The sequence below is a fragment of the Cervus canadensis genome, chromosome 25 (assembly GCF_019320065.1).
Source record: "Cervus canadensis isolate Bull #8, Minnesota chromosome 25, ASM1932006v1, whole genome shotgun sequence".
NCBI lineage: Eukaryota > Metazoa > Chordata > Mammalia > Artiodactyla > Cervidae > Cervus > Cervus canadensis.
The window spans coordinates 39,452,595-39,465,362 of record NC_057410.1 but is presented as its reverse complement, the minus strand read 5'-3'; the positions used below and the strand labels follow the sequence as shown (position 1 = coordinate 39,465,362).

At 37.7% G+C, this 12,768-nt stretch overlaps 1 protein-coding gene across 3 annotated transcripts in view; it reads right to left on the bottom strand.

The window, feature by feature from the left end:
• The window catches only part of RASSF9 (Ras association domain family member 9), a 30,529-nt gene extending 18,177 nt beyond the window's left edge, over positions 1 to 12,352 (bottom strand). Inside the window, exons 1-2 of one of the 3 annotated variants that reach the window (XM_043446444.1) lie at positions 11,125 to 12,352; positions 9,249 to 9,356 (exon numbers count right to left, since the gene is read on the bottom strand). Coding sequence is in view for 1 of the 3 variants with exons in the window: in XM_043446442.1 (XP_043302377.1) it covers positions 11,125 to 11,171 (47 nt within the window). In the remaining 2 variants the exon portion in view is untranslated. The remainder of the gene's footprint in view (positions 1 to 9,248; positions 9,357 to 11,124) is intronic. The other 2 variants (XM_043446442.1, XM_043446445.1) reach the window with 2 other exon arrangements.
• Positions 12,353 to 12,768: the final 416 nt, after the last annotated feature.

The following is a 12,768-nucleotide window of genomic DNA, read 5'->3' as shown; positions in this document are numbered from 1 at the left end:
ATCTATACAATGGTTCTATGTATTATTCTTTAGCAGATAAGAAAGTAAAAATAGTGTGAGGGAGGTTCAAGAGGGAGGGGATATGTGTATATTTATAGCTGATTCATGTTGTGCAGCAATTATCCTCCAATTAAAAATAAAAGTAATAATAATCTGGTCTTTATACAATAGAATGCAAATTCTTATGGAAGTCATGACCATGTTTGGAAGCAATTTCAAGCAAAGGCAATGAGTGAAGACTCACTAAGATGATGGCAATGAAATGCTGTATGATGAATGAGTGGGTTTAACATAGGATTAGTCAGCCTGAAGGTCTTGGCTGGGAAACTAGTGTGTTTTGCCTTTAAAGTCCCATTCCAGGTGCAGTATGTTCCATATTAATCAGTCCCATATGGATGTCAGGATGGATGGGAGTAGGTTGGATGAAAGGCTGCTTTCAATGTGCAGTGTGTCCAAACACCAGGTGTTTGGAGGTGGAATATTTGCTAACGTTCAAATGACACCTTGAATTTTTTTACTCTTCACCCTCATGTTCTTCCCTCCCTCAAATTACTCTTGCCAGTTTTTCTTTTCTTTATGATGATACAACTATATTCCTATTTACTCAGAGCCCAAATTGTAGTTATCATTGATTGTTTTTTTCCCATCCTGATACTTCCTACCATGCCCTTCCACTCAGTTTTGAATTCTATAAGTTCTGTCTCTATAGTGATCCTATAACTGTAATCTCTACCTGAAATTTCTTGTTCATTTATTGTTTGCTTCCTGTCTGCCTGTCCACCACGGCACTATAACCTCAATAAGAATAGAGAGCTTGACTGTCTTTCTCACTTTTTTATCTGCAACGCATAGAAAAACGTGTGGCACACATCTTAAGGTAAATAAATATTTTTGTTGAAACCATAGATTTTATTATGATGTTTTAAAATACCTGCTTGTATTTTAATTATTTAAAGTATGTCTGTGTGTCTACCAAGCAACAGTTTCCTTAAAGTAAGGTCCATATTTGATTCACATTTAATCTTAATAATGCCTCCAAAGTATGGGGTTCATTTGATATTTTTGAGTTTTTAAAAATCATCAAATAACCATTATCTTGAGTCCAAATAAGGGAAATATATACAAGTAGATGCCAAATCTGATAGAGTGGGATAGTTGAGAATGTTTCATTTTCAGATGCTAAGGTAGATAAGAAAGCAATACTATTATATGCTGAGACTACATAAGGCATTGCATAGCAAAAGCTGCCATTTTAAATTCACTTAACTGCGATTAAGCAAGTTCTCCTAACTAAAAGTAGAACCACTAAAAATGAACATTAAAAAAAACAAACTAAGTCTAAGTTCCATGCTTCTTATTAGTAATTCTACAAAAAAGTTCTTTGACTTTCACTACCAAAGTAGAACAAGAAGCAGTCAAGAAATTAAATCTAATACTTTGTGGTTGCCTGCTATAAAGTGCTTGACTTCCTGTGCATTAAAAATGATAGAACTCAAAGGTCCACTATAGTTTCATAAACGCTTTTGCTAATTGTGTACAATTCTTTTCTTCTTATGAGATTTTAGTTATTACATGTCTACTCCGTGGAGACATCCATGGTTTTTCAATAGCATCTCTCATAGCTTACAGACAAAGGTAATTATGTGCAGAGCTAAAATACACAAGTTCTACTCTCAAGGTCTGTGAGGGTGTGTGTGCTAAGTCACTTCAGTCATGTCTGACTCTTTGCTACCCTATAGACTGTAGCCCGCCAGGCTTGTCTGTCCATGGGATTCTCCAGGCAAGAATACTGGAGTGGGTTGCCATGTCCTCCTCCAGTGGGTCTTCCCAGGGATCAAACCCATGTCTCTTATGTTGCCTGCATTGGCAGATGGGTTCTTTAGGACTAGTGCCAGCTGGGAAGCCCAAGAAGGTCTGTGGTCTCCCCCAAGCTGATTCACTGCTAATAGTTCTTACGTACCTCCAGTTAACCATAACTGCAGGGAATTCTAGGAGGACTGGAAAAAATCAGAGTAAATGAGGAGCATAAGAGTAACCAAAGGCATCTTAGGTGGCTATAAAATATCTCAGTCATTGGTTGAGACCAAGTAGATACTGTGCAGTACAGCGGTAAAACCCAGACACAAAGTTCCTACCAATTATACACCATAATTAGTGAGAATGAACATTTTGAAATTGGACCACTATCCACATTAGTAGAGCTAAAATTTAAAAGATCCACAAAATAGTAGAACAACTCAATTCTATAAACTGATACACTGACCAGTTTAACATGGTTATTAGAGTAAGCATCAGTCAATTAAAGTTGACTGTAAGCCTAATACTGTTATATAAACACATCCTTAACGTTTTTCTCAATTGTAAAATATTGTTTTCACCAACCCAAGCAAGATTCTGGATTCTTGCCAAACTGACCCTATTTCTGCCTGCTTCCTGAATTCTCTTTTGATCATCCTGAGTCATTCCTAGCTTTGTATGATTCAGTCCCCTCCTACATCTCTTTATATGCCTTGTTGTGTTCCCTTCTCTTGTCCAAGCCTGTCACCTAACTGTGGGAGTTTAATAAACACTACCTAATTATGATGATGCTCCTTTTATTTCTATTTTTCTCCATTTACTTCTCTATTATGTACTTCTACTTAGAGTCAATCAAAAACATTTAGTGAGCAGCTACTCTACACAGGAACAGCCTTCCTCAACTCTACAAGATTATACTTTCATTTTTTTAAATTGTAGTATAAAGATTATGACTTTATTTACCCTGTCAATGATAGTTTCCCATGGAAGAGTGGTTTTTAAAAAACAATTTCATGCATGAGCTACGATAGTGCTGTTTTCTCAATTAGGAGTTTAATCTCTTAGGAATGAGGTTGTGTCTTTGCATGTTTGGTAGAATACAAAATACAGAGTTTACCAGTCCTAAAGAAATATAATAAAATGATAACTGTTCCTAACATTTTTACATTTGTGCTACTAAACTTAAAATTGTGCTTAGCAAATACTCAATAATTCTTAGATATTATAATTTATAAACTAATCGTGTCTCTTTATAATTGAAAATAAACCATTTGACTTTTACCATAATGTTACTTTTCATGGTGGAGGTTATGTGGCAATGCATGAGATGTTTAAGTAAAATAAAATTACAAGAAAAAATCTTTCGAGTGAGTTGTCATGCCCTCCTCCAGGGGATCTTCCCCACCCAGGGATGAAACTCATGTCCCTTAAGTCTCCTGCATTGGTAGGAGGGCCTTTACCACTAGCGCCACCTGGGAAGCCCTATGCTATACATTGCAAAACCATTAATCGTCTCATAATTTTGCTCAGATGAGATGTGAGGACTAAAGATAAAAACTGTCAGAATTGAAATATTTCATCAAGATCCAAAGATAGTATTGTGCAACATTTATACGCTCATTTCTAATTACATTCGGTAATTTTTGATGTTACCTCTTTGTATCTAAGGAGGAAAAGAGATCAGTGGAAAACAGGAAAAGAGACCAGAGTTCTAGCGAGTCAAGGTTGAAATTTTGAAGCCCAAGATATCATGTTTAGGTATTAAAAACTTAAGATATACTTCATAAGATATTTAATCCAAGAGACTTGAACAAGGAGTGAATATTTACTGAATTTTTACTGTCGGAGCACTGTGCTAAGTTTTTATTTATATTCAGATTTAATCCAAATTCTTGATGGTTTAGGATTAACCCTGTTTTAGAGATAAGAAAACTAAATACTAAATAAACCATGCAGAGTAATGGTTAAGAGGATGGATTCGAATTCTGTCTCTGCCACTAATGTACGAAAAAGGGGAAAAAGTCGTACCTTCTTCACAGGGCAATTTTAAGTATTATGTAAATTACTTAGTGCACATAGTAAGTGTTTTAAGATGTGTTATAAATGGATTTACTCTGAATCTAATGAAGTTGAGGCATAAGGGCTTCCTCATTTGCACAGTCACATTCCAAGGCCCCATAATGACTTTCATCTATTATTAATCGTAATTGTGTATTTCCTCTACTTAAAGAGCAACCCCTTCAACTGTCAAACTTAAAAATTTGCCTTTGAAGGATAACTGCTTTACAGAATTTTTCTGTTTTCTGTTAAAAAAAAAATGCCTTTGATTGCCCTTGTTACTGTTATTGCTGTATTAGAAAGATAAAATAGGGAATGCCCAGGCAGTCCAGTAATTAAGACTTTGCCTTCCAATGCAGAGGGTTTGGGTTCCATCCCTACTCAGAAGAGAAGATCCCAATGCCTTGGGGCCAAAAACCCAAAACATAAAACAGAAGCAATATTGTAACAAATCCAAGAAAGACTTTAAAAAAAAGATGCACACAACTAGTGATGGCAAATCCGAGATAAGACCTAAACTCTAGGTGACTAAAGAACTGGAGTTCTCAATTAAGATTATTTTCTGCCTATTTCAAGCATTTTCCCTTTGTCTCATAACTGTAATTGTCTTATACAAAGAGCATAAATCCTCCTTTCGTATGAGAAAACAAACAGTTCCCCAATTATGTTTCCCTCTTATCTCCACAGAAGGAGGAAATGTTCTACATTCAACAGTGGGGTCTAGAGTAGCCAGCTACCATCACCCGCCAAACCTAAGTCACAGACATTCATGGCTACATTCAAGGAGCATGAACAGAAGTGAGAGCATCCCTAGAGAAGAAGGAATCAGCCCGTGCCTTGGTATGTTTTTTACCAGGAGTCCAGGAAAAGTCTCTTACAGCATCTGTTTCTCATATATGGCCCTTAACCATTTGAAAGCAAGGACTTGAGCCTAGAAGCAGGGATGATGAGAGGTCAGCCATGAATTTATGGATTCACTCTTTGACTACCCATGACTCTGTTCACCACAAATGTATGACTCTGATGCAAATGCTTTATGGGGACCAGCTGTATTTGGAGAGTATATGCATTCATTTATTCAATCAACAAGTTTTATTGAGCACCTACTCAACTTTATCTAGGAAGAAACATGATACGAGAGGTCCCTGATCTCACTGGGTGTATACTCCATGAGAATTTTTTATAGATATCTTAAGTCACTTTACTTATAAAAACAGAGGGGATTCTAGTCTGCAGATATAAACCACTGAGAATAATTTGCCTTGTCAGTCAGCATATTTAATACCCATCACTCATTTTTGTTCTTGAAATAGTTTACTTATCACTGCCAATGCCAAACATCTCCCCAAGACTCTATGTCCTTCACACAAGTAATTATTAAATACTTTGCTGTTGGGTGACCATTTGCATTAGTAATTTCTTTAAATTAAAATCAACAGATATGCAAACTTTCTCTAGAAGCTGTAGCCTTGCAGTAGTCTCCACAATAATTGAATCACAATCCATTTTTTAAAAAAAGAGATAACTGACTCTAAAGAAATCAATGTTGTATGTGTTATGCATGTTTTGCCAAATGGATATCTTTTAAAACTCCTAAGCAAGTATACACTAAGAAACATTATTACACAGAAGTATGCTGAATGTTTTCTGGTCACGTGTACACAGTGCAGATGGCATGTTGCCTTGTTTAAGAAAGCCAATATGTTACAGAGATTTCTTATCAAGGACTGGCATCCACATTTACCTGGAAGAGGTAAACTCATACTATACTTCAACTTTCTTCCATTTTTAGAAATAAAATCAAAAGAAGAGAGCCATAGTTTTGTGAATTACTCGGAGCCATTATCAGATCTACCCAAATATATACCAATCAAATAACATCAAAACTTTCTAAGTCATACAGACTAACTAATAAAAAGGCCATATAAATAAAACTGTTAACCAGTTACAAACTTTTAAATACTTAAAAAAAGTCCTTAAGATTTTCATCTTGACATGTTTCACGAATTGATATGGTGCATAATAAAGCATCTTATGTACTGGGTTTTAAGTTGGCTTATAGTTTTTTGAGTAACAATTCAAGATTTAACCTAGGGCTCAATTTCACCGCAGCCACTGCTCTCAGGGTACTTTTGCCAGGGATAGAGCATTCCAGTCATTGTTCCTAATGCACTGTCTCTGCCAAGTAATAACTACTTAAGTTACCAGGTATCATCAGGGGAAATCTCTTTCAGGAACACCTGGGAACTGAAAAGATGTACGTACTCAAGTATCTGGCATTTCTCAAGTCAGTTTCAGGGGCATTTCAAATATTTACTGGAGGTTAGATAAAATAATACATGATAATTTCCTTTTATACAGAATTCATAAATTACCATACTTCTAATTACAAAGAGAAAACATCTGGCTTGTCAGCAATTTCTATCATGAGCACAAAACTTAATTCTTCCTTCTGATGAAGTATTTGTGGCATGTGGTGCTTCAGAGAGCAATATGAGGCACCTGGTTTTAAAAAACTTGGTTAGATATGCTTTCATTCATTTAAAAGCAAATTTTAAAGCAAATTATATGTCAATTATAAAACAATATAGCTGTGTTATTTACTACTAATAATTTTTTTACAAAATGTTTGGAGACTTTTGATTTCAAGTTGATATTAGGAAAAAGTTTGTTATCACCTCTGAAATAGGTATAAGAAAATGCCAAAGACAAGTTGGCTGAATACTGCATCCATGCATGCTAAGTCACTTCGGTCATGTCAGACTCTTTGTGACCCCATGGACTGCAGCCTGCCAGCCTCCTCTGTCCGTGGGATTCTCCAGGCAAGAATACTGGGGTGAGTTGGCAAGGCTCCTCCAGGGGAATCTTACCTACCCAGGGATCAAACACATGCCTCCTGCACTGGCATGAGGGTTCTTTACCATTGACCCCACCTTCGAAGCCCAGCTGAATGACACCTAACGATAATTATAAGGTCTTATTCACACAATTAGACTCTTTCATAATCATTATTAATTTTCAGTGAATCACCTGAAAAAAGTATTCTAATTTTATATTTCCAACAAACATATGAAGTACTGCTTTACAATGGCAATTTTTTGCTTCTAGCAAGGTTTGGTAAAAAGTCCAACCAATTCTCTGCCCCCAAATTTTATTAAACACCAAGGAATTGTAGGGGTTTCCAAGGTGGTGCTAGTGGGAAAGAACCCACCTGCCAATGCAGGAGACATAAGAGAGCAGATGATCCCCTGGAGGAGGGCATGGCAGCCCACTCCAGTATTCTTGCCCGGAGAATCCCGTGGACAGAGGAGTCTGGTGGGCTACAGTCCACGGGGTCACAAAGAGTTGGACACGACTGAGGTGACTTAGTACAATACAAAGATAATCACACTCATGATGGAACTTATGTGAATACCTAAATATATTAATAATCTAAATTCAATTATTGAATGTCCATATGAATACCAATGAATTCACACTTCATTATTTGGTTCTCTGGATTTTCTATGAGAAACAAAAGCCACCTAGAAACTTTTAAAAACATTTTCACAAACTTTAATTGTTCATGGAAAAGAAAATATCTAGACTCTCCAACATTGTTATTCTTCATGTGAACAAAAAGTTGCAGAAGAAGGTAGTCCTCAATCTTTGGGATTCAATCACAGAACATTCCAATTATTATGGAAACAAAGTAAACAATCCACTTCCTGAGACCAAAGGGTCTTCTGAAAATTGTACTCTTCCTGTTAAATGTTATAACGATCAGAAAGCTGTAAAAAAATTATTCTGACTGTAAACATAAAGATTTTAGATTGGCTCCATTTCTTTTAAATATTTACAGAAAGTTAGATGAAAAGCATATAATGTTTATGTGTCCAAATAAAATTGTTTTCTGACCAAGCATTATCCTCAGTATTCCTGAAGACTATTTTCCAGTTTTTTGAATTGACTGATTCTTAACATTTAGAAAATATGTTCTGGTAGGGTAGGATTAGCTTAGTATTCAAATCCATATAATTTTTTTGTCCATCTCCCTGGTTTTTGGATTGCATCAGATGTCAACCAATCCTTTATGGAGTACTCACATTTATGTAATACCAGCAGATATCAGATGACGATGAGAGAATAGAATGTTGCCGTGTTTTTTTATTTGAGTACAAGTTACAATTTTAGTTTATAAAACTATATAAACAACCGTACTGTATAGGTCCATCACATGTCGAGCACTGTCCTGATAATTAGAACACAAGGGGGCTAGATAGTGGTGATGGCTGGTGATGGACAGGCCAGCCTGGCGTCCTGCGGTCCGTGGGTTTGCAGAGTCGGACGCAACTGAACCGACTGGGGACTAGACAGATATGGCTCTACCCTCTTCAACATTTACAAGGCATGTTTTCTAAAAGTTTTTTTGCTTCATACTTTGAAGCTTCATTTGTTTTTCATCTGTCTTTAAGACTCTCAAATATCCATGTATTATGAAACTACTTACAGAACTAGCTTAAGAGGTTCAATCTTGGGTGATTAAATATCATTCTATTAATAAGAGTGAACAAAACTGAAAGAGAGAGAACAGGATGCAGAAAACTTCAAGAAACAAACCTTCTCTAAACTTTATGATCTCAAAAGCCTAATATTCTCTCCAAAAATCCTCATTTTTTTTCCTGCTGACAAAGATACAATAATCTTTTAACTGCATACAGTTTCTATCACAGTGTATACAAATACATTGCTCAAATTCTTCCTTTACTTTTTACAAGGAATTTTATACTATGTACTTGAAGAATGCATTGGCTGTTATCAGATAACTGTTTTATCATCAAAGAATGAATTGATCAAAGGATGAATCACCTGTCTGTCATTTAAGGAAAGTTATTTGGTTTCTATGTTTTGGAGTATAATTATTTAAATCATTATGGAACTCAGGAACTGAAATTGATAAACTTAATCCTGTAACTAAATTTCACCTGTAGTTTCACCTTTGAGAATATGGAAAAACAAAACAGACAAAACAAAAAAATCTCATCTATAGCAAAATTAAACCTTGAAGAAAACAAATATATATTAATTTTCTTTCAACACACCATGTGGCTTATTTACCTGCTTAGTTTGAAATACCCACAGTTTTATGTCCCAAGGCACCTCTGTGGTTTAAGTGTTTCTTAAGGATTGGAAAAATACAAATCTTTAATAACATAGTTATTACAGTCATTACACGCTATTACCACTTTCACCAAAACACATGTTCATAATAAAGCATCACCTTTTGGGGAATATGATTCCATTTTCTCAGAGCAACTTAAAATACTTTTAAGCTTCCCCATCTTTCATTGTTTCCTTCCACTTTTTCATAATTTTGCATAGAAAAGGTCATATTAAACTGTTCATATACTCACCTCCCTGAATGAAAGCCAGTTGTATGGGTAGATGTTGAAGAGTCAATTTGAGGCAACGGAAGTAGTCATGGGAGGGAAACTCACAGGGGTGTACGCAGTTTTGTTGTACTGTTATTTGGCGTACCAATGACAGAATTCTTGAATTATTTAAAACACACACACACACACACACAAATAAATAAAACACACACACACACACACCTCTGATCTACAGGGGTGCTATTCAGAAAGATCAGTATGCCAAAAACATAACTTGTTTCATAATACCATGAACTTTCCCAAAGTAATCTTTTATATATCTTTACAGCATTAAATAAGCACACTTCAGAAATAATGCTGCTGAAATACCCTTCAAAAAGCAGTAAGGATTTTCTTTTGGCAAAAGGGAGTTGTTTGAAATAATTTTTAATGCATCAGTAGTACTAAAGTACAAGCCTATTTTTGATAACTATCACTATCATACTTTTAAAGACTACCCTGGTAGCTCAGATAGTAAAAAAATCCGCCTGCATGCTGTGAAGGAGACCTGGGTTTGATGCCTGGATTGGGAAAATCACCTGGAGGAGGGAATCACAACTGACTCCAGTATTCTTGTCTGGAGAATTCCATGGACAGAGAAGCCTGGCGGGCTACAGTCCATGGGATTACAAAGAGTTGGACACAACTGAGTGACTAATACTTTCACTTTTTTTTTCCAGATATATTTAACATACGCATAGTCTCATTAACTATCAGAAATATTTGTGATATATATTCAAATTATTAGAAAATAAAACACATATTTAGAAAGTTTGGTAGTATTGATGATTGTTACTTTCATTTCTTAGGTTAATTTAGTCAACTAAATCATAAAGACACTTGGAAAGAGATAATGACAGTGTTTTTCAAGTAGACATTCAGGCCCAAAATAAAGTCTAGAGATTGACTTTAAAGTTGTACCACTATAACATCATGCAGACCCTCTAAAATAATCATATCATTTCCTGCCATGTAATTATATGCTTTCAAATTTACACTAAGTAAATTATGACAAGTACAAACAAGCATGTTTGAGAGAAAAGTTGTGGAAAAGCCCTTGTGCCAAAATATATTAAAAAAGTAAAGCCCATCTCTACAGTTACCCTCACATTCTTTTAGGCATAAAAATGTGGTATTTGAGTTAATAAAATATTTAATAGGACTGACACACACATAAATACATATAAAGAAAAATTTGCATGTATGTGAAATACATTTATTTACACTATGGGCATTGCTGGCTTGAAAAACAGCAAATCAAATCAAATAGTAATAAAGATTAAGGAGACAGCTGTTTGAATCCTTTTTTAGTGCCTAAAATCACCTAACGTTCTCAAAGATTTTCGAAAGAATGAGTTTACAAAAAGTTTCTCTACAGAGTATTTTCACTTTGGGAACTTTCCAGGTTTCAAGAATGCCCCACTCAAAGGGGAGCCAAAGCATTGTTTCCAGATTGTATCAGCAGTTCTGTTTTTTTCTAATTAGTAGCTAATAAATTCTAGTTCTATCTTCATCTAATACACTAAAATCCTGTCTGACACAAAAGAAAACTTGCCATTCCACTACTACCAAATAAGCAAGGCAACGAGCACAAAGAGGGGGATGTTAGTGGTGGAACCAGAAGTGCCCAAAGGAAGAAAAAAAGGGAGTTAAAAACATCATTCTTTATTTTCAGGGCTCCTTCAACTGCGGTCACTGCAGTCCCTGTGGCTGGAACAATATCCTTACCAGTGGAGTACAAATACAAGACCTAACTCTCCAGGACTTTATTCCCCCAAGAGCATTTTTAATCAGAATCTAACAACCACAGAACACATACTTTCAGAAGCTTCCGAACACACACACGCTGAACTTTTACCTGTTTTTATGCCGAGTCTTTAGCAAGTTTCTTCCAAAGGGAGCCATGGTCCGCCAGGCCAGCGAACAGCGAGGGTACCTTCAAGTTCTCGGGGTGAGTGGGGCGGGGGCTGTGGGGGGTTTGGAGGTGAGGGGGGAGGTTTGGGATTTGCGGAGTGGAGGCAGGAGAACTGGGAGCTTCCTCTTCACCTCCTCAGATGCTCCTGGTTTCTTAGCTCATTAGTAGCCGCCTAAAGAGAGCGGCTGAAAGTTGTGCAACTTCTGTTTACCTTTGAACTGCGGGATTGTTGTGACTGCTGCACCTTTGGAGACCTGCCCAGCTTCAGCCTCCAAGAAGGCGTTTGGAGGCAGGAAAAGGAAAAAAAGAGAGAGAGAGGGAGAGAGGAAGGGAGGGGGACCGTATTGTGTTCTGTAGTTATTTGCAGACTTGCTAAACTTTTAAGAACTGCCAACCCCACAGGCATGATAATACCCACGAATGGGGATTTCACTAGATTTGGAAACCCCCCTCCCCCGCTCTCCACTCCCAACCACACAAGGTGTAGTGAACACATATAAAAGGTTTAAAAGTAAGTATCCCCACCTCCCAGCCAGCTCCAGTCTGTGAAAAGTAATCTGACCGAGGCCAGCAGGAGTGAGGGGCAAGAATTCTTTGCCTACCGATTCGCCACAAAAAGCCCTGCTTGGGGTTTCAGACTTCGAGGGGCGAAGCTGGAGGCTGGGTCCTGGTGGACTGGAAGACCACTTCGGGATCTGAGCCCCCCGAGTTCAGGAGGTTAAGAGGCTCCCCCGGCTCTTCCACTCATCCAGTTCATCTTTCAGAAGTCGGAGGATCCGCAGGACCTCCAGCACCGGCTCAGGCAGCAGCCGGGGTTTGGGGTCCCGCCCCCGCCCCATCTTTGTCACTGACTAGCCCTTTTAGAGTTTGACGGAAGAGCCAGCGGCTTGCTCTCACCCCTGGGCGGGTAAATTGAGATAGGACGCGCCGGGCCGCTTTCTGGGAACGGAAGTGTGTAGCGCGGGTCGAGGGCCTGGGGGCATCTCCTGGTCCCACGCAGGCTCGAACCCGGGACCCCGGCAACCCGCGGGTGCGGGGCGGGCGGAGCTCGCCTGCGTGGAGACGCCGTGAGAAACAAAGCGCTGTCCAGGGGCGAGGCCCTGCAGAATTTTCCCAAGACATGTTTTTTCTCAGATTGCATTTCCACCCCTCTCTTCCGACTCCCCTCTCGTCTACCACCTCCTCGCGCCACCTCCAGCCCGCCCCTCGTCCCGCCGCTCTTCTGATCTTTGCTTAGAGGAAGGGAGGGGAAAAAAAAATCAAAGGACTGTGGCTTCAATCTGAGTAACTCTTCAGGCTAGTGGATCTCTAGCCCTCAGCAAAGGACATGAAAGGCTCATTCTTTCTTTGGAAGCACACTCCTGACCCTCAACAAAAGCACACCGAAAAAAGAGTGATCTCAAAGTTTTCTATAATTCTTACATGCACTGATTTATACAAAATTCTACAGAGCTCAAAAAACTCATTTCCCCAAAATTTACTATCGTAATTCTTACCTAGTCCTCTGTGCTGTATATACATATATGTATTTTATATAACATTATTTATAATTTATTATTTGTAATTGTACATAAATATTACAAGCCA